Source organism: Vigna unguiculata, chromosome 7 (assembly GCF_037176805.1).
Source record: "Vigna unguiculata cultivar grain cowpea cultivar isolate G323 ecotype 2 chromosome 7, ASM3717680v1, whole genome shotgun sequence".
Lineage (NCBI taxonomy): Eukaryota > Viridiplantae > Streptophyta > Magnoliopsida > Fabales > Fabaceae > Vigna > Vigna unguiculata.
In genome coordinates, this window is record NC_140798.1 from 41,297,353 (window position 1) to 41,318,320 (window position 20,968).

Below are 20,968 nucleotides of genomic sequence, written 5' to 3' on the forward strand. Positions count from 1 at the left end.
CTCTCGGACTCGTAGTTTCCTTTCCTTGGTCTGTTTTTCGTAAGTTGTTGTTAGGGTTCCGAACTGACCCATTCTCACGCTGCTCTCTAGCTTCGAGTCCATTCCTAGAAGCTGTTCGTCCCCCACAGTTTGGGGTGTCGAGGTTTTCGGCTAGCTTGTCCAGGTACGGGAAGCTAGACTCTCTTCGTGTGGTGTGTTTTGTCTTGTATCGTTGTGATTTGTGGTTTGCTTGAGTTTGTGTACTGCTATGGGTGTATGAACTGCTTGGGAATCTTTATTGGGTGTGGGAATGCGTTGTGCAGGTGCAAACAGTGGCAAACAGTGATAGTTTCGCCCAGGCGAGCTTGACTCGCCCAGGCGAGATGTGCAGGGGCTCGCCCAGGTCTTCCTGCGCGAGTGGTCGCCCAGGCGACCAGAGTGTGTTTTGAGCGAGCAGGCAACTCGCCCAGGCGAGAGGGGTCTCGCCTAAGCGAGATCCCGCGTTGCCCATGCCCCTGATCTTGTGCCCTCGCCTAGGCGGAGGGGGAACTCGCCTGAGCGAGACCCCTCAGCCTGAGCAAGGCGCTGGGCGAGGCAGTGCTGTGTTTTGGATGTTTGTTGTTCCTAAATGATCTGTCTTGGTTGAGTATGATGGTATGATGAGTGATATGTATATAATGGAGCATGAGGTATGTTTTGCATGATTCATGAATTGCGTATGACGGGTTGGGTATGTTATTGGCATGTGAAATGGATGAGAGGTTTGGAACTAAAGGAACACGTTAATGATATGAGATGAGGCCCTAAATTCATGGGGTGGTGATGATCAGAAGTATGTATTCGAAATATGATGTGTATGAGGAGTTAAATTCAGGGGTTGGTATGGAAATGTAAATATGACTTTATGTTCTTTTATTCTTGAGCTATGAATGTTGGTCCGTGTCAGCGTATAAATTCCTTGGGGTCTCTAGGTGAGGCCTCCGAGGTCGCGCTTCAGTGGTCGGGACGTAATCCCATGGCCCCTGTTAGTGGGTGTCCATGGTGGTGCCCCATCTGTATAACTACGTAAGGATTCAAGGTAAGGTTGCATCCTGACACTCTGAGGAGCCAATTAATCTCACCTAGAGCGGACTGACTCCTGTGGTGAGAGTAGCGGGAGGCCTGAAATCCATTAAGGACTAACCTTGTGGTGAGGGAAATTTGATTCATCGTAACACTTGTAACACATAGCTCGGAGATGAGCAGCTCAGGGTCGAGCAGGGGTATCCACCACAAGTGCAAGCATCCGCTGAATCCGACTAAGTTATACGTATCTGGATGAGTCGAGTCGAGTCGTAGTGTATTGAACGAAGAGTCATGACATGCTTGGTTGCTATATGGATATGGGATGATGATAATGTATTTGACTGTATGATGAATATGTGTTGACTCTAGCTTACCCGTTTCGTTGCATGGTTGTGTTGTATGTGGTCGTTTTTCCTTGCGATGATCATCGACTTGGTTGATGGGAGCAGATAGGCGAGGTCCTCGTGGTCAACAAGGGAATGGTGATTCCGCTGCTTAGCCATCTGGGCTGGAGTTATCTTTATGTTTTCTTTAGGGCTATGGCCCATGTATCTCTTTATGTATTTCTACTCTACACTCTATGTGGTTTTCGTATTCAGTTTTTCTTTGGCATCATGGTGTGTCCGGGTTTTGTCGGGATTGTATTAAGGACCCCAGGACTACGCTACTGTACTAATATTGTATGACGTTTTCTTTAATTTCGCTTATTAATTAAATGGGACGTTACAACACTAATATTGAGTAAAACAATTCGTTCATTTATATACATACATATATATATATATATATATATATATATATATATATATATTCTTGATAGTTTAATTTAGGAGGTGCTTGATTAGAAAGAATAGTTTTTTAGAATAATAAAGTTGATAAAGTATATTTCTTATAATTAGTTTAATTTTAAAGGTTTTGCGTTTCTGGTAAACAATACTTTTGTTGGAATGTTTCATTTTCTGTAAAATTATTTTTAAGAGAAGTTAATAATTTAAATATTCCTCGAATTACTCTACATTGATTCTAGTCATTCTCATAACTGTAGGAAGTATTATTCTCACAATTCATTAGTTTCAAAATAAAAGCTTTACATATACCAAACACTCCTTATAATTTTCTTAGGTTTTATTTATTAAACTATCTTACCATTTGGTTTACAAATAATTCTACAAATTTATCAGAACATGCCCAAATTATCCAAATGCACTTAAAATAACCAAATAATTGTGTTGTTTTCATTATTCTTGATAAACGATTATGGGAAAAGAAAAGAAAATGAATGTTTTTTTATAAAATAAAATTAACTTATGTAAACCACTTTTTAAACTCTCATTTACATTTTTCAAAAGTTGAATTGAAGTGTATAAATTAATTAAGGTTGATGAGGAAAAAAAACTTGACTTGTTTTCGTATATTTAATTAATTTTGTTTACTCGTCTAATTTTTGTGTGCTAAGAAACAAATTGTCTAAACTAATTAAAACATGTTAAGAAAAGTTAAATTCTCTCGTTTAATTGATGGAATCATTAAAATTGTATTGAAGGTAAGAGTTACAATGTGTATTTTGTAATTTTATTTATAACACTCTTTAGAATTCACTTGTAAGCATTCCGAGAGGTCTGAATCCACAAGCCGGAAGAAAAGAGATAGACACAGCTTAATTTTTTTAGTATTAGAGATAATTTTGTTATATTACACACGGGTATTTTATTTTTAATTATGTTTAGTTTATGGTTTAAAATTATTTTGAAAATTTAAATAAACACATGAAAAACAAAAAACACATTGTGAAATATTATCTATTTATTATATAAAGAGATTCTTTTGTCCACTTTTTTTATAATTTTTTTTTCAAGTGATATATATATATTTTTTTAATTTAACAGTTTTTTTATTTAACTATTTTTTAAAATTAAATAAATCAAAATTATTTAAACAATAAAAATAATTAAATATTTTTATTTTTATACTTATAGCTTTATTATTTTTATATTATTTAAACAATTGAAATTTATTTTAATATGATTTGTTAAATCAATATGGGAGAACTCGGATATGTTTAAAATCTTATATTGATTAAAAATTAAAAAAAGTTATATATAAATACAAACTATCATTATTAAATTTTATAAATCTGAATTAAACACGAATTTACCTTTCAATAAATTCTTTTATTTTGAAACACATCTTATCATACCTTCCTATTAATAAAAACAAAGGATAAAGTATCATAATTGTTTTTCTATATTTTCTTAGTACACAAATACATTTGTCATATTATAAGTTTCCTTCAATTCTTTCCTTTATGATTTATCAAGTTACACGTGTACATTTCTAATTAAATAGTAAAGCGTGAATTAATTAATAATTCGATAATAACTAGCCTACTTCTATTAAATTCAAGAGTATACTAAAACATGATAAAAACGTAATAAATATTTTGGCTATTTTTAAATACCAACTTCCCCTGAAAGACCCCGCAACTCGATTCCACTCTTCCGGTCAGTCTTCACTTCCACCCACTCTCAAATTCCTCAGTCTCACTCGTAGTCAATGCGGTGGCCGGCGAAGAACGCCGGCCTGGGCATAGCCGCCATGTCCTACATCACCGTCGACTACCTACGCCACCTGTCCCCGACGTGGCACTCCCGGCTGCAACCGGTGCTGTGGTCCCTCCTCGCCCTCGCCGCTGTGGTCCGCGTCCCCTCCTACCGTCACTGGTCCGCCGAGTTCCGTTCGGCGATTCCCTTTGTCGCCTCCATGCTCTTCATGCTCTCCGCGCTTCTCTTCGAAGCCCTCTCCGTCCGCTCCGTCACAGCCGTCCTCGGCCTAGACTGGCACCGGTAACTGTCTCCCAATCCAACTCCGTTTTCTTTCCTTCTTCTGTTCGTTGCAATGCGTAGGTCAACGTTGTTTCCTTTGTCGTGATTCTGTGTTGATCTTGTTTAGATTTTGGAAAGTGGATCTCGTTTAGGTGTTGGATGCAGATCTATATTTAGTAGTATTTTTAATTCAACTGCTTTTGGATGCTTCCTGTGATATCTGTTTGGCTAAAATAAGATAACTAGTATCAATGTATCTCTTACACTTAGTTATAATGACTAAAATTTAGTAGTCTTAATTTTAGTTCTTAATTAACTCTGTAAAGAACTCCTGATTTTATAGTTTTCAATAAAATTTTAACTGTAAGATTGAAAACGTTGGAAAGAATATTTCAGGGAATCTGTCACTACCACAAGTAGCAAGAAGTAAGCATCAATCAACTAACACAAGTGCGTTAAATAAGAATACTGGCATTGATAATATCAATTTGAAAATCACATTAACAACGGGCTATTAGGTTTTGAGTAGTTCACCGTTAACATAAATCACAATAAAAGACAAGCCAGGTGTGGTAGAGAGTGTTTATGCGTTACTTTTACATGGACTTAACTTCAATCGAGTGTTGTAATTTCTATTTAAAAATAAAATGCGTTTTTCTTTTTCTGACAGGAATACGCCTCCTCTTCCAGATACGGGTCAATGGTTCCTCTTAGCATTGAATGAGAAACTTCCGAGTCCAATTGTTGAGATATTACGAGCTCGAATCATTGGACTGCACCATTTCTTGATGTTGTTTATGATGCTGGCGTTCTCTGTGCTATTTGATTCTGTGAAAGCTCCAGGCCTCGGATTAGGTGCTAGATATATGTTTACCATGGCAGTTGGCCGCCTTCTTCGTGCCATAACTTTTGCATCTACAATTTTGCCATCAGCCCGTCCTTGGTGTGCTGGTTCTCGGTTCAGAGTTCCTGGTTACCCTCATCCTTGGGCCCAAAAGTATTATGTTCCCTATGCCAAAGATCATGATGCTATCAGCCGGTTGATAAACCTAGATACAGCTTATGGTATGTAGGATATTATTTTTGCTGGGTTCTGGCAACTGCTTTTAACTTAAAGTTATGTTCTCATACCATTTACTGATTTAATCTGGGAGTGCTTATGTTATGGCCCATAATCTTTACAAATTTACAAGACTTGGGATTCTGATTAAAGAACCTCTTCCTTTATTTTATATTAACTTTATCATTGGGTAGAAACATCAACTTTGAATTTTAGCTGAAAATTATTAGGTTTTGGACCGTGGAATTATTTGCAGCCACTTGGAGTTTCTTTTGACATGTGCTGTACTTATATGAATTTAGATTTTTCTTATTTGATGTATCATCCGCAAATATAGCTTTTAAAGCTTTTGATCTCAGCTCGATATGTCTTTCATCAATACCGTGCTCTATGTCTGTATGAACCTGTCCACCTTTAGGGACATTTTGCTTGGATGAGAAGATCTTCCAAATTAACGTACTTCTTTTTTCTTAGTTGACATTGGAAAACCAGTTGGCGACTACCAGCCAGATTGGGGTTCAATGAGCTTTCTGATTGATTTTTTGCGACCCACCGTCTCCGAAGGACCTTCATGGTTCAGTCTGTTAAAGAAAGCTGGAGGTGGCTGCAATGACCTCCTATACAGTGGCCACATGCTTGTTGCCGTACTCACAGCCATGGCTTGGACGGTATGATTTAAATAAATTCCAAGATTGCCTTGTGCTTTCATCCGTTGATTGTTTGCATTTGATTTTTTTAGCAGTAGCTTACCTTTGGATCTTTTTTCTTCTATATTTATAATAACTGCAGGAAGCATATGGAGGTTTCAGTTCTGCTCTTGTATGGCTTCTTTTGTTGCATAGTGCCCAAAGAGAAATACGAGAACGTCATCATTACACTGTAGACTGCATTGTAGCCATCTATGTGGGGGTCCTCTTGTGGAAGATGACTGGTTTTATTTGGTCACATGAAGCTAAGTCAAGTAATAGGAGTCTGACTAAGCTGGAGACGATTCAAAGCAGACTAGTCCAAGCTTCAAAAGACTCGGACATTGACAAAGTGAGGGAGCTTCTGAAAGAGATTGAGTTAATCAGTGAAGAAAGCAAGGATCCGACTGGAATTAAATATGCACGGTTGTTTCGTTGTGCCACCATTTTCTTTGCACTCACCATTGTTGTTCTGGCTTTCACGTTGACAAGTGATGGATGATCTTCTGGTGATCCACATTTTTAGAATGCCACAGACGGTTTTCAACTTTCAAGTATTCTAGTATTCTCGGTAATAGTTTTGGAGTCATACAAATATGTACATCACGTAATGAGGCTACCCTCAAATACCCCTGAAGTGAGGATTTAGTGTTCGGTATCATGTACTTTTCTTGATCATTGCCATCCTCTTGTACCACTGGCATGTACGTTATCTTGTTTGAATGAATTGTATCATTTTGAAGAGTTGACAACTCACCATGGATAGAAATCAGAATTACCACGTTACATTTGCAATACGAATCTTGATTTACTTTGTTTGGGAAGAATGAAGTGAATAGAATGGTTAGACTTTTATAGTCTTTTCATGTAATTCTTGTACCAAGTGTAAATCATCCATCTCCCTTTAACACTTCTTATTGCGGCTATGCATTGTTTTCTGGCTTGTACGCACCATTTGAACATTTTTTAATCTTGATTCGCAGATCCTCACGAGATCCAGTAGGTAAACTTTTTCATTTACCGCATTACTTGCATCGGGTTCAAGCAACCATGCATTCTCAAACTTGAATGCCCTCTTAGTATTTCTATTTTGCTTGTCAAGTACAATGACTAAGGGTTTCGCAGTGCTTGCAAACTCCTTAACATATGTTGTCACATTTTCTACCATTAGATTTTCCATTCATCTTTCTTTAATTAAAATAATACTGAGTCAAATGCATTAATGTCATCTTAACTTGTAATTTATATATGTGTAAATGTGACAAAGCAATCAATTATGAATACAAAACTTGAATTAATAATACTAAAATTTGAAAATAAAATATCCTACAAAAACTTGTAAGGCCGAAATACCTTTTTACAACTTTTCAAATCGACAATCATCTAGGAAATGGACATGTTTAAAAGGTGATATCTCAATGAACAACCTATTCCATCTCAAATTAGATAGTTCTTATAATGATCATAATAATAGTTATTTCTTATTAAAAATACTAGTTGCAATATATTAAAAATAAATTATAAACAACATTATCATCTTTGTTTAAAGTATAATTATAAAGTCACGAAACATGCAAAATATATTTTTAAGAGAAGGTACAACATTAAAGTTAATTATTGTAAGATGAACAAAAATATAAACAAATTTTTCTTCTAGCAATCAAAGTTATTTGATTTAAAATACTTCCTTGGTTTGACAATAGCACGCGGAAATTGTTTTTTATTATTTAATCAACTGTAACATTTATAAAAAAAAAAAAAAAACAAAGGAAAAGGAAAAGAGAGTTGGAAAATTGGGAGAGTACGAGTCAGATCAAAACAGCAGCTTGGGTTGGACCTTGGAGAGTCCGTTTGTTCCTTCGATTTGTTTTCTTTAGATATTTCTTCTTCTTTTTCTGTCGTTTCATTGCGAACTGATACTTCGGTATCCAAACACACCTCATCTACATTTTCTCTTCTCCAGCACAAACAAACACGTGCATCTCCTTTCGTTCCCATGGCGATTTCCGTTTCCGCATCCTCCGCGATTTCTTCTTTGAGTTCCGAACGTTCTACGCGCTTGCCGCCATCCTTTACCTCTGCATCTTCTTCCGCCAAACAGTCCTCGCTGCAATTCCCCTCGCGCACGCACCTTCTTCGGATTAGTACTCCACGCGCTCCTACTTCCACGCGGCCACGATTCCTTCCTCAGGTTACCTAAACTACGCTATCTGTTTTTATTTTCCATTGCAATTGTACGTACGAGTTTCTTCATTGTTTAGTAAATCAAGGAACACGCATAATAATAATAATTATTGTATTATTGTTATTATTATTATTATTGGTGTTGTGCGTTAATAGTTTGTGAAATTATATTAGTGGTTCAATAGTGGAAATTACATGCGTCGTCCCTAAATATGTATTCCGTGAAATTAGTCGCTGAATGAATGTGTGTTTCAGTAGTCAAATTAATTCTCGAATTTGTGAAGTGAAGAATAAATTGAATGAACAAGTGCAGACTTAAGGACCCTGAATATTAATTTTATTATTTAAATTTGTTAAGCTGATCAACAGTTTTAGCCAATTATGGACTTATAAGTATTTTTGTGGATTGTTCTGTGTAGGTTCAAGCTAAGAAACAAACCTTTAACTCTTTTGACGATTTGCTTGTCAATTCTGAAAAGCCTGTATTGGTTGACTTCTATGCCACCTGGTAAGTTTCTCCCTCCGTTTTCTGTTTTCTCCGTATTTTGCAGGCAGGGTATTATGCTGGTTTTTGTTAACTGGTGCTTTTTGAGGTTGAAGCTGTCTTATTAACTTGTTATATGATAGCAATTAATGAGTGACCCAAGACCTGGTTTACAGGTGTGGTCCTTGTCAATTCATGGTTCCCATTCTCAATGAAGTAAGCACTCGGCTTAAGGATAAGATACAGGTGGTGAAGATTGATACTGAGAAGTATCCCAGCATTGCTGACAAATACAGAATTGAGGCATTGCCAACTTTCATCATGTTTAAGGATGGAAAACCTTATGATCGTTTTGTAAGTCAATTTCATTTTATTTTTTTCATTTGAGTTATGCTTTCCTCGCACCTGGTAGTTAATCGTGTCTTTGTGACCCTTTATAATATGTGGAAGCTTCTGGTTGTGCTTTGCAATGACTGCAAACACTTACATTTGGCCTAAAATGGCGTGACATGGCATTTAAATTTGAATTGTGAAACCGAATTTAGGGTTTCTATTTGAAAGTACATGTCCATTAACAACGAAGCTATGCTCTGGGATATATACTAAACATAGAATTAGCAATGCTACTACTTTTCTTTGGTTTTGTTAGGAATTTGAATTTGTAGTGTGAAGGATCCAAACCATCATAAAACTTCCTTTGACTGCTAAGCCAGCTAATAAAAGAAGTAGCGATCTTTTTGGCCCCTTATTGGGAACTGCCTGAAGTTTGTTCTTATGCTGCAAAAACTTGTAGAGGACTTGCATCTAAAGGAATAATCTCGTTCCTAGTTTTGCTTAAAACTTTGATATTGGCCTATTCACCTTTATATTCTCCTAGGCTTGTTCATTTTAACATAATAAAAGCAAATTTGATTCTATTATAATGAAAAGAGCCTAATCGCTTGTTTAGTTCATCCATCCAATAGAATTTAAAATAAAGCACATTTGTGGGAAGGTATGTAGCTTGAAATGATCTGGTCTTGAGTTTGTCTGTTTGCAGGCTTTTCTTTGATGTTCTTGAAATTTGTTGGTAATGTTGGTGGAGACTAGACAGATTTTGTTGAGCTGAATCTGTTATTTACTTAGGAATTTTTATTATGAAGCTACATAGACATTTGCTTATTTGACAAAACAAAATAAAACAAGGGTGTTGTCTGTTATCTCCATATTCTAAACATCTTCACATTGTAAGCAAGAAATTTTTTTGGTCTTGATGACTTCCAGGAGGGAGCATTGAATGTAAATCAGCTTATTGAACGCATAGAAGCCGGTCTGAAGGTTGAACAATAACCCTAGTAAGTCTTTATTGTTACGCTCATTATTATCGTATTACAGATGCTCAAGAACATCTCCCCAGTAATCGCTGTCCTCTAAACTCATTGTTTTAAATTTTTTCAGCTTTGATGAAGACAGAATGAAACTTGTCCATTGGAATGTTCGATCATATACATGATGTGACCGACTTGAGGACCACTAGTGGATTCAACCTCATTAGACATTTTTTAAAGTGATCACTTGTAAACCAAGTTCTGAGTTCCTTTCATAAGTTAATTCTTGCCCCTTCTTTAGACTCATCTGCATTATTTATACTTCATTTTCATTTTCTGAGGCTTAAAAATAGTGTAAGTGTCCGGAGATTAAAGTTGGTCAATGTTTGCTATACACCGATTGAATTGCATGAGAAATGCTTTATGTGATACACATCCTAAAATGATTTTATCAAAAAAACAAAATTGATTAAACATTAATCCGTACAAGTTTGTAGACAATGCATTGTAAAAAGGTCGCATTGAATGACAGCCTAGACGAGAGTACATGGCAAACGTGATTCTTCAACATTGGAGGCCTTGCATTAGCACTACTTACTAATCAGTAAGTATTTTGAGCGGTGTATGTTTAGAGGCTTGTGCGGCACATGAACCTTTTAGGGTCAATGTTTGCACCACAATTGTCTATTCACTAACCTCAGCAATTATTGAGTCGGCATGGAATAATCAATGAAGTAAAAAAAATACACCATACTAATTTTAAGAATAATTATAAAATACAAATAATTAGCAAATTTATTACAACTGACGGGATTTTTCGGTGTTGTGAAAGGGTTATTTAGTAATTTAAAAAATATCTAAAAGTAAAATTCTATCATGTTGTGATAACTTTGAATAAAGTGAATTGAAGTCATATTATGTTATAACGATTTCAATTCTCCATAATTGAAGTCATCAGCATGATTGACACAATTTCAATTTATACATACGACTTATTTATTATAAAGTCATGCTTTCTTAACACGACTTACTATATTAGTTAATATTTCGAATAACATGAAATATTATGCTTATACCGGTTCCTCCATCATTACATAATAATAACTTATTTTAAAATAAAATAAAATTAAGAAAAACAAAAATATCAATTCAAAAAATATTATTCATTTTCATCAAAAATTTTAAACTAATTGTACTAAATTCACTTATGAATTCATTTTTCTACAATTTATGACGGAATAATCTAAGTAGACATAGACTAATCAATGAAATACAAAACAATAAAAAATACACCATACTAATTTTAAGAATAATTATAAACCACAACCGACAAAAATTCATAATACTAACAATAAAATACAAAAAATGTAAATCTCTTTCATTTAAAGATTTTAAACTAATTGGTACTAAAATCACTTATGAATTAATTACAGAATAATCTGAGTCGGCATGGAATAATCAATGAAGTAAAAAAAATACACCATACTAATTTTAAGAATAATTATAAAATACAAATAATTAGCAAATTTATTACAACTGACAGGATTTTTCGGTGTTGTGAAAGGGTTATTTAGTAGTTTAAATAACTTCAATCAGAACATTATCATTCTTTTCATTATTCATTATTATCTTAATATACAATAAAATATATTAGTTATATTTATGCTTAGATACCAAATATCACTCAAGCACTGTGTAGGCATGGCAATCATATATTAATCTTGCTCAATATTAAGCCATATTTTAACGGAAATGAACATGGCGTCCCCCCTTCAAATGGGACAAATGGGGGACCAAAAAAAAAAACAAGATTCATAAGGAAATAAAAAGAACAACCCAATCACGGTTAAAATTCAAATGCAACAAAATCCAAATGCATTCTCAAAATAGAATTGTTGACTTTAACAAATAATATATCCCATTGTTCAAAAAACAGTAAGAAAAAGAAAAAGAGAGAGCTTTAAGCTCAGCGCTTCTTAGAGACACCAACAGTTTTACCCCTACGACCAGTGGTCTTGGTATGTTGGCCACGTACACGAAGACCCCAGTAGTGTCTCAACCCCCGATGGTTCCTGCATGCAAGAATAAATATCAATCAGGATGCCCAACATTTAGCTACCTACATTCATCATTACAACCAAATGTAAAAAGACAATAGTACTGTGTTTGTGATTCGTGAACAATTTCTGCAGTTTTCTTTCCTAGCTTAGTATTTAGATTCATGAAGTGAAGGCCAGAGAAATGGACGTATTATTTTTCCACTGGACACCCAAAATTTATACTCTTTGCAATCCGTCCCTCGGGAAAATGGTTAGGAATGAAAAGGTTCCTGGGAATCCCTAATTTGTTTTTTCACTCATAGTTATATAACTCTTTTAAACAAAATTCAATGGATAAAAGGTAATGAAGTAATTTAACTTGTATTTACATATATTTGTATCCAGTTTGATGAAACCGGTTAAAAAGAGGAAGCCTCCTCCTTCCTTATCATTGGATTTGGATAAGGGATGTGACTCTTCAAGTTCTCTCTACATTCCTTTTTTTCATTTCTCTACATGATACCATATACACCCTGACATGCAGACAGTAAGGTTGAAGCATAACTTAAATTCACATGGCTAATGTCCAACATCAGGTCCAAAGAACAATACTAACATGCTAAATGGTATATTTGAACTCATACTTGTACACATCACTTGTTACCTTCGCAGTTTATAATACATGACATATTTGAACTTTATGAATGACACTAAAGAAGCAGGTTGTCTCATAGTGCATGCAACCATTAATAAAATAAATATAATATCCGGGAAAAAAACATTGCTTTGTTCTCATGCATTTTTTAGTTTTCATAGCTCCAATTCCAATACAAGTGTATATTCAGAAAAAAAAAAGGGTATTCAGCATAATTGAAATCAATAATGTTCGAAAATAATTAGTTTCTTGGTATAAGGTTTTTTCAGTGAGCAAACAGGTGTCAAGAATCCAAAAATCACTCACCATTGCATGATTAACAATCTAATCATTAAAAGTGGAATGTATCAGTTATAGCTAAACAATTTTTTCCATGAAAAAAACACAATAAAAAAGGGTATTCACCTGATTTTCTTTAGTCTCTCCAAGTCATCCCTCAACTTCATATCCAATGCATTGGACACTACCTGAGAATACTTCCCATCCTTGTAGTCCTTCTTCCTGTTTAAAAACCAGTCTGGAATCTTGAATTGGCGGGGATTGGCAACCACAGTCATGAGGTTATCCAACTCAGCGGCACTCAGCTCACCAGCTCTGCCAACAAAATAACCAAAACCTAATTCAATTTCAATACAAAACATAACTAATTGAACCACAACACTCTAATGCAACAATAAGCAATTATCAACAAACAATGAGAAACTAATGACAATGAAAGTAAAGCAAACCTTTTGTTCATGTCAACATCAGCCTTCTTACACACCATGTTAGCAAATCGTCTCCCTATACCTTTGATTGAGGTAAGAGCGAACATTATCTTCTGCTTCCCATCTACGTTCGTGTTCAAAACACGAAGTATGTGCTGGAATTCCTCATTTGCCACCAAGGCCTAGAAAACAAGGCAAGGATCGGATTCAAATAAAACAAACCAAAATCATAAAAAACCCAACTTCTACACCATATGCAATCATAACCACCAAGAGGATAAGTTCTAAAATTCCTGATTTCAAATCACAGTTAACAAATTCTACTGAAATTCACATTTTTATGATCATTCCAACGAGAAAATAAAAACTTCGAAACACTACAAAAACATGAACCCTAAATATCAATAGCATGAGGAAATAAGAAGAAATAGAAAGCGTCGAATTACTTACCATCTTGAACGCAAGGGATGCGCGATTCCGGGAAGTGATGCGGCTGAGAGTAGGTGAACGCCGTTCCTAGGCTAAAACCTCAAAGTATCAGAAGAGGGTTCTTATATTTCTGGGACCATAATCATGGGCTGGGCTTTATAATGGGCCTGATCCACCCAATACAATTGATGGCCTTCTATATACATGGGCCTAATATTTGGGAGTCCTAATATTGCGCTTGTGTTTGGACCCATCATGATTAATACCTGATGTTGGATTTTCTTAAAAAAAAAATCATTTTTAATGATGCATTGACTGTGATTGATATTCTGTATCTCACTTATAAGCAAACAGTTAACATTAATGTCTATTTCTATTTAATTAAATTCGACACGTGGTTAAATATTAATAGCTGATTAATCAGAGTAATAATAATCACACAATTTAAAGAATATTTAAATCCTCATAAAACAAAAAGATACCAGAGAATCGAGTCTTATTTTTTCTGCTGAATTTTGTTGTTTTGTTTTTGGCTGAATATTAAAAGCACGTTATTTTGATATTTTAAAAATAATTTTAATATATTTTAAAATTTTAAAATTAATGATTATTGGTATATTTTAAAAATACAACAAATAAAAATCAGTAAAGAATTCAAATTTCAGAAATTCATTATCACCATATTTAAATTTTTAGTTTTATGGGGAAAAATATTATGAAGTTAATTACGAATTCATTTCTCTTAAGTAATTTAACTGAAATCTTCTCAAAACTCTTTACACATATTGATACTATCAGAAATAAAATTATAGCCTCAACAAAACAATAGGATTAAACTCCATCAAGTCCTTTTCACGTTCGATATGAATGAATAGTCATTTAAATAAATATTTCCTATATTTTTCTTTTATTTTTGTACGATTAATATTTTTCTTATAAAATTTAAATGGGTTATTTGTTACAATAGAAGAACATTCGCATAAATAAGATTTTTATTTTACATAAACTAACAACATTTTAATCATGTTATTACAGTGAAAAAATACTTCTCTGATTCATTATATAATAATAACGAGAGATCTTGATAATTTGCATAAGTGGCCTCTTAAGTTCAGATCTGAATAGTATTATATTACATGTTTAAAAATAATATGAAAAGTTGAATAAGGATATATCTAAATAACTAAGTTAGGCGGACTTTTTGTGAAGACTTTTAGAAGAAAAAAATTAAGCTTTTTTACTAATTAAAATAATTTATAATATAAAAATTAATTTACAAAATTTCTTCACGTAATTAACTCATACAAAATAATTTTATTTACTCCTTGTATATTTTTTTTCCTTTGAAAGAAAATCTGTGAAGAATTTGGTTTAAATATACCCTAAATCTTAAATATAATAAAAAAATTACTCCACTAAAATCAAATAGGGATTAGAAAAGTATTCCAAAATTTAGGTTTTAATAAAAAAAAACACAACACATTCTATATAACATATAATGTTAGATTACAAGTAAAAACAATTTTTATTTATATGAAAAGAAATTTAGTATATTCTTAACAACAACAACAAAGTAGTAAATGAAGTGGATTATAAACATAGTTCGAAAAAAACATTTATAAAGATGAAGTGGATTGTTTAAAATAGTTAAAATAATTATTGAACGAAATAGAGAGAGAACATAATTTATTTTTCCCATTACTAACTTTTCCTTAATAATCACTCGACCATTTATAGTTTAATTCGAAATGAACTTGGGAATTTCCCAATTAGGTATAAACACAAACCAAAAAAAAAAAAACTCTATTACACTTTGATGGTGATAAAATGAAATTATAGGCAAAAACAAAATATAATTTATGAACAATGCATGTGATCCTACAGATCCTAAATAATCTGCTATTCAACACTTACGACGTTACATCACGAGAAACCAAACACTAACGGACTTATTTTTATTTTATTTTTTATTTATATATGTTCTCCGTGTTATACACGTGTCAACACCACGTGGCTCTAATTTGATCCACAATCTTTAATCTTCCCAAATTCAAATCCTAAATTTCAATCAATTAATTCAACTGTCACAACCATGTCACGTAAATAGCCAATACGTGTAAGGTCGAATATGCCACCCAAGTTTCCTTCAATTCACATCTCTATCCACCTCTCTTCAAAACAAAACAAAAATTATCAATTTTGTTTCATTTTACAACTATTTCCACAGTGTCGGATTCACAGTTATCTGTTTATTCTCGTTAGGTTAAATATATTTCTTATTGCTCTGCTGCTTTACAATCACAGTTTTGCTAAATGTGTTCCATATTTTAGATAGGGGCTTTTAAATTACGATTTTTCTTTATCACATGATTAAAATAATTAAATAATAACTTTTATAATCTGTCAAAATCAGTTATTCTTCTCTGCTGAAACTAAAATTAAATTATTTTCAAATTTCTAATTAACTAAGATATTAATATTACAAGTGTGAGGTCACGAATAAGTTGTGGGGTTTCGTGTGACAGATGGTTACCTATATTTGATATGCGATTTTCTTTGATGCTTTTTGTGAGATTTCATTTATAGACAAACTTTATATTATATCAATCTTAAAATCTTGTTGGAAACAACAAATTATCCAACTGTATGCACACAATTTGTATTTCTTCACATGTAACTCGCAGATATATAGCGGTAAAGTTTAGTGATAAACATAAATAAATATTATTAAGATAATTCTTTAGTAAACTTTAGTACCATATGAAAAGTAAAATGTAAAAATTCAACTTATGTTCATCTTAAATAATAATAATAATGATATGTTGTCATATTTCTATAGAATATATGAAATATTTAAAGAAACATTCAAGTTTATTTTATCAATGAATCATATATTTTATTACATTAACTATTCTTCAAACTTTTTTATAATAGCAATATACGAAAATTAGAATTATGTTTTTTATATTTATCTTTTATTTAGGAAGAATATGCTTAATCAGATGTAATGGAATGTTCTTTTTTGCCGACACAAACGAACAGTTCGTCAACTAATAACTGCCATTCAAAGGGTCCCATACCATTTCAATCAGTCACACCAAATCTTATCCATTTCATTATCTCTTTTATTTATATTTTTCTATTATTTTTCAACATAATCAATAAAATCTTTTGACCTAATTTTTTTTCCTCTACAAGGTCAAAATCTAAAAAGAGAAAGAAAGTACTTACTACGCACATAAAAAATATATACCTTTGTTGAATTGTCAGATATAAGTAAAATTTAATTATCTCTACTTTATTTAATAATTTTTTTCTGAAATTAACTTGTTTTTTATTAATGTTTGACCTTTAGTTATACCATCATAACTTGTATTATTTATTTTAGTATAAGTAGATTTTAGATAGAACATTAAGATATTAGTAAAATTTAACGTATTGATAATTGACTTTCTTATATATGTGAAGTTAAAATTTAAAAAATTGAATTAAATACTTATATAAAATACATTTTCATTTACATTCTAAAATAATTAAACTTTAATAGCCATCATTTGGTTGGTTTAAATAAAATAAGGTCAAAAGTTATTAAAAGAATAGTTTGAATCCAAACTTTACGTAGACAAAGGCTGTGAGAGAAGGTATTACTAGAGTGACCAATCATCTTTTTAAATAAGAACCGATCATTGATAACATTAGTAAACATTTTATACTATAATTTAAAAAAAAAGTTCTGAGAAAAATCTCATATAATTTTAATTTTCATACGCAACCTTTATACATTTTTTGCATTCCATTAAATTAAATTCTTTACATGTGTCCATTTATAGGAAAGTATTCAAGTGGTGTATAACTCATAATTCATTCATGAAGTTCATATATATATATATATATATATATATATATATATATATATATATATATATATATATATATATATATATATATATATATATATATATATATATATGAACTCCAAACAAGTAATTATAAAAAAATACATCATATAATAAAAAACAAAAAAGTGGAAGAAGAAATTCTAATAAAAATAGTTAGTTAAATGTTTGAACAAAAAATTAATCATCGATCTACTATATTATATTTCACATTAATAGTACATTTATTAAGGAAATATTAAGTCATGATAACTTTACTTTACTGGAAAAAACTTAAAAAAAATAAAAACATTTGTAAGAAAATATTGTTTGTTTCAATTCTTAAAAATGTGAGATATTTTTTTTTTTTTGTCAAATAATGATAAAGTATGATGCAGAAGATAATTTAATAATGCCCTACCAAAAAAGCAAGAAGTTAAGAATCATGTCTAACATGTTACAAGGTGATCAAAACTTTATAAATAGCTAACCACTCCTTCTCAACTATCACATCCCACCTTACTTCAACCCATTTCCCTACTCACCCTTCTTCTCCATCCATCTTTTCATCCACTAACTATTCCAACAACCACCATGGCCGAAGAGAAGCACCACCACCACCACCTCTTCCACCACCACAAGGATCAGGAGACTAAGCCCATAGAAACCGAGACTGGTTACGACAACCCATCGTACGAGTCTTCTGGTGTTGCTGAATATGAAACTGGCTTCAACAAAACATCATTTTCTAGTGACGAACCTTCCGGTGAAGGCTATGAGGGGCGCAGAAAGTCAGGTTACTCTGCCATTGATGAGTCTTCAGGTGGCTATGGCACTGGTGGTGGATACTCTGACACCACCGATGCTGGCTACACCAAAACAAGTGCCGGTGGTGGCTACGGCGTTGGTGGTGTGTACTCTGACACCGCTGACGGTGGCTACGGCAAGAAAAGTGGTGGCGGTGGCTACAAGGATGATGATAGCGATGAACGTTACGATGAGGTTGACTACAAGAAGGAGGAGAAGCACCACAAGCATCTTGAGCACCTTGGTGAGTTAGGTGCTGCAGCAGCTGGTGCTTACGCCTTGGTAACAATTTTTAACCATTTTTATTTGCTTTATACTACATACATATATGCATATTACGTTGTTCACTTGAAAACGATCTCATTTTCTTGGGATTTATAGCATGAGAAGCACAAGGCAGAGAAAGACCCAGAGCACGAACACAAGCACAAGATAGGAGAGGAGGTTGCAGCAGCTGCTGCAGTGGGAGCTGGTGGATTTGCCTTTCACGAGCATCATGAGAAAAAGGAAGCGAAGGAAGAGGAAGAGGAAGCTCATTCAGAGAAGCGCCACCACCACCACCTCTTCTGATACATCAAAACCAACATTTATAATTATGCATCCAATAAGAGCATATATATTCCTTCTACTTCCCTATATGCTTCTGGCTTTACATATGTTTGTGTGTACTTAAGTTATTTATCTTCCACTTTATTTATTTTGGGAGTGAATGCTTTGTGTGGACAGTATTTCCTTCCTATGTGTATGTAGTGTTTAACAGTTGAGTACATATATATAATGATAAAATATATTGTGAAATGATTTCAGCTCCATACATGACTCTTTTTTTTTTAATACGATATGTTCCTCTCAATATGTTAGAAGACAATCGTTAGTTACTTTTGATATATATCAAAACAGATTTTTTATTTTTAAATTAAGAATATAAATAAATAAACAAATATATTTACGTGGATATATATTATTGAAAGAAATATAAGAAGAAATGAACAATAAAATTGTTATTATGATCTGATTTTTCTTTTTACTTTATATACAGAAGATGTGCCATCTCTGTATTAAATTCGAAGGGTAACTGTTTGTAAGTGGTTACCGACAGAAGTAATAGAAATAACATTTTTTTCTTTTTCGGCAAAATTATGACGGGTGAATTAAAGAATGCAATCTCACTGAAAAAATCACGATCACATGTGCAAATATCAGCATTGCCAAAATTCAAGGAGGTTTGAATTAAAGTGGGAGGAGGGCAACAAATGGGCCCGCGTGATTAAATAACAATCACAAAGGTATTGTTTTTTATGTCGGATTATGTTTGAAAGTTTAAATAGTTTTGGAAGAAAATATAAGAATATCAATAAAACTTAACAAAAACACATTATATACCCAAATCAATGCCCCTCCATAGTCCTGTCTCCGGTGGCGGATCTTCAGCTAAAATTTTGGAAGTGCCAAAATTTTAGTTGAATTACTCTTTTGGTCCATCTTTTTGTTTAATTTATTCGTGATTTTTTAAAAATTGATGTACTTTTTTTTTCGTTGAATTTTTTAAAGCGGAAGAAAGATCTTCCATAAAAAATTGATATTAGGATTATGTCAATTATACCAACAAATCAAATAATCATTCTTATTTACAACTTCAATTTTGAAGAAAAATCTGATTCAAGAAATTTAACGAAAATGAAAAAATTACATCATGTTTTCAAAAATCGGAACTAAATTGAAAAAAAATATATAAAAAACTGGAAGACCAAATTGATATTTTTGAAAGAAAATAGAAACCAAAAAAATAATCTCAAAAGATTTTATATAAATTAGTAAAAACATTATATCCACTTTTTTCATTATAATATAAAAATAAAATAAAAATTATAATTATTGTTATTATTATAATTATAAAATTAAATATAAATTATTTTTATAATTTTACTATAATTAATTCTCATTTATAATGATTAAATTTTAAAAAATAATCAAATAAAAAATAGTTAAATTACACAAATAATCATTTAAAAGATAATATTAATAAAATAATTATTTTTATTTAAAAAATATTTAAAATATAAAAGTAAAAAATAAATGTGGACAAAAAAAACTTTTACTTATTTATAAATATAAATGTATACAGATTTATTAAAATATTAAAATATAAAATATATAAAATATATTACAAATATTAATTTTTTAAAAAATATATTTAAGATTATATATTAATAAATATAAATATAAAAAAAATTGGGGGGGCCATGGCCCCCCTTAGTCCCTTCGTAGGTCCGTTACTGCCTGTCTCACTCATTTTTTTAAGGCACAAAACAAACTCTCACAACACCACATATCTCATAATTTTCTCTTTTTATAAAATCACCCTCATGGGTACATTCATCAAACTTCTTAAATAATTTTAAATGAAAAAAAAAATAAAAATCAACTTATTTCGTAAATTAAACTTAAATTCATGCATAAATAATTATTAACAATATTTATATGTTCATTGTTCCATTAACTCAACTTAATCTAAAATCAAATTAATGATTTGGTTCAAGTTATATGATGAAACCAATTTGAAAAATTTATAAATATGTATACTTTGAATTTGTTTTTAAATTTGTCATCATTTAGTTCGAATTTTATTCGATGAATCCAATCATACATTTGATCTCATTCACCTTTTGAGTGTATTTTATTTAGGAAAAAAGATAATTAGACATCCAACTAAATTTTAACATCCATCTAACACTTTCATACAAGTTAACAGCAAAAGCGATTTGTTTGTTTCGAAGAAACCAAAATCATTATTAAATTGATTCTATTTAGATTGTAAATCCAAAATTAACTTAAATAGTGTGCACCATGCTCACATGCCATACTATTT

The 20,968-nt window shown here is 32.1% G+C and overlaps 4 protein-coding genes across 4 annotated transcripts; 3 read left to right on the forward strand and 1 right to left on the reverse strand.

Moving 5' to 3' along the window:
- The first annotated feature begins 3,499 nt into the window (after nt 1-3,499).
- Nucleotides 3,500-6,356, forward strand: LOC114192588 (Sphingomyelin synthetase family protein). The gene is made up of 4 exons (XM_028082355.2): nt 3,500-3,887; nt 4,537-4,931; nt 5,401-5,594; nt 5,716-6,356. Exons 1-4 carry the CDS (start codon nt 3,598-3,600, stop codon nt 6,112-6,114), a joined length of 1,278 nt encoding a protein of 425 aa, XP_027938156.1. The 5' UTR covers nt 3,500-3,597; the 3' UTR covers nt 6,115-6,356.
- A 1,031-nt stretch (nt 6,357-7,387) lies between these two features.
- LOC114189708 (uncharacterized) lies at nt 7,388-10,016 on the forward strand. The gene is made up of 5 exons (XM_085675541.1): nt 7,388-7,803; nt 8,216-8,304; nt 8,457-8,634; nt 9,544-9,614; nt 9,718-10,016. Exons 1-4 carry the CDS (start codon nt 7,609-7,611, stop codon nt 9,607-9,609), a joined length of 528 nt encoding a protein of 175 aa, XP_085531667.1. The 5' UTR covers nt 7,388-7,608; the 3' UTR covers nt 9,610-9,614; nt 9,718-10,016.
- A 1,267-nt stretch (nt 10,017-11,283) lies between these two features.
- LOC114189987 (small ribosomal subunit protein uS13z/uS13y/uS13x) lies at nt 11,284-13,572 on the reverse strand. The gene is made up of 4 exons (XM_028078720.2): nt 13,439-13,572; nt 13,010-13,170; nt 12,687-12,875; nt 11,284-11,659 (listed from the first exon to the last, which is right to left on the reverse strand). The coding sequence occupies exons 1-4, from the start codon at nt 13,439-13,441 to the stop codon at nt 11,554-11,556; spliced, it is 459 nt and encodes a 152-aa protein (XP_027934521.1). The 5' UTR covers nt 13,442-13,572; the 3' UTR covers nt 11,284-11,553.
- A 4,220-nt stretch (nt 13,573-17,792) lies between these two features.
- LOC114189812 (uncharacterized) lies at nt 17,793-18,909 on the forward strand. The gene is made up of 2 exons (XM_028078512.2): nt 17,793-18,381; nt 18,481-18,909. The coding sequence occupies exons 1-2, from the start codon at nt 17,887-17,889 to the stop codon at nt 18,667-18,669; spliced, it is 684 nt and encodes a 227-aa protein (XP_027934313.1). The 5' UTR covers nt 17,793-17,886; the 3' UTR covers nt 18,670-18,909.
- The last annotated feature ends 2,059 nt before the right edge of the window (nt 18,910-20,968 follow it).

Coding starts and splice junctions, on each gene's coding strand:
- LOC114192588 (XM_028082355.2), top strand. CDS start 3,598: ATGCGGTGGCCGGCGAAGAACGCCGGCCTGGGCATAGCCGCCATGTCC. Junction 3,888..4,536: donor CTCGGCCTAGACTGGCACCG/GTAACTGTCTCC, acceptor TTTTTCTGACAG/GAATACGCCTCCTCTTCCAG. Junction 5,595..5,715: donor TCACAGCCATGGCTTGGACG/GTATGATTTAAA, acceptor TAATAACTGCAG/GAAGCATATGGAGGTTTCAG.
- LOC114189708 (XM_085675541.1), top strand. CDS start 7,609: ATGGCGATTTCCGTTTCCGCATCCTCCGCGATTTCTTCTTTGAGTTCC. Junction 7,804..8,215: donor GGCCACGATTCCTTCCTCAG/GTTACCTAAACT, acceptor TGTTCTGTGTAG/GTTCAAGCTAAGAAACAAAC. Junction 8,635..9,543: donor GAAAACCTTATGATCGTTTT/GTAAGTCAATTT, acceptor GATGACTTCCAG/GAGGGAGCATTGAATGTAAA.
- LOC114189987 (XM_028078720.2), bottom strand. Junction 12,876..13,009: donor GATGTTGACATGAACAAAAG/GTTTGCTTTACT, acceptor TTTTGTTGGCAG/AGCTGGTGAGCTGAGTGCCG. Junction 11,660..12,686: donor GAGAGACTAAAGAAAATCAG/GTGAATACCCTT, acceptor TCTTGCATGCAG/GAACCATCGGGGGTTGAGAC.
- LOC114189812 (XM_028078512.2), top strand. CDS start 17,887: ATGGCCGAAGAGAAGCACCACCACCACCACCTCTTCCACCACCACAAG. Junction 18,382..18,480: donor CAGCTGGTGCTTACGCCTTG/GTAACAATTTTT, acceptor TGGGATTTATAG/CATGAGAAGCACAAGGCAGA.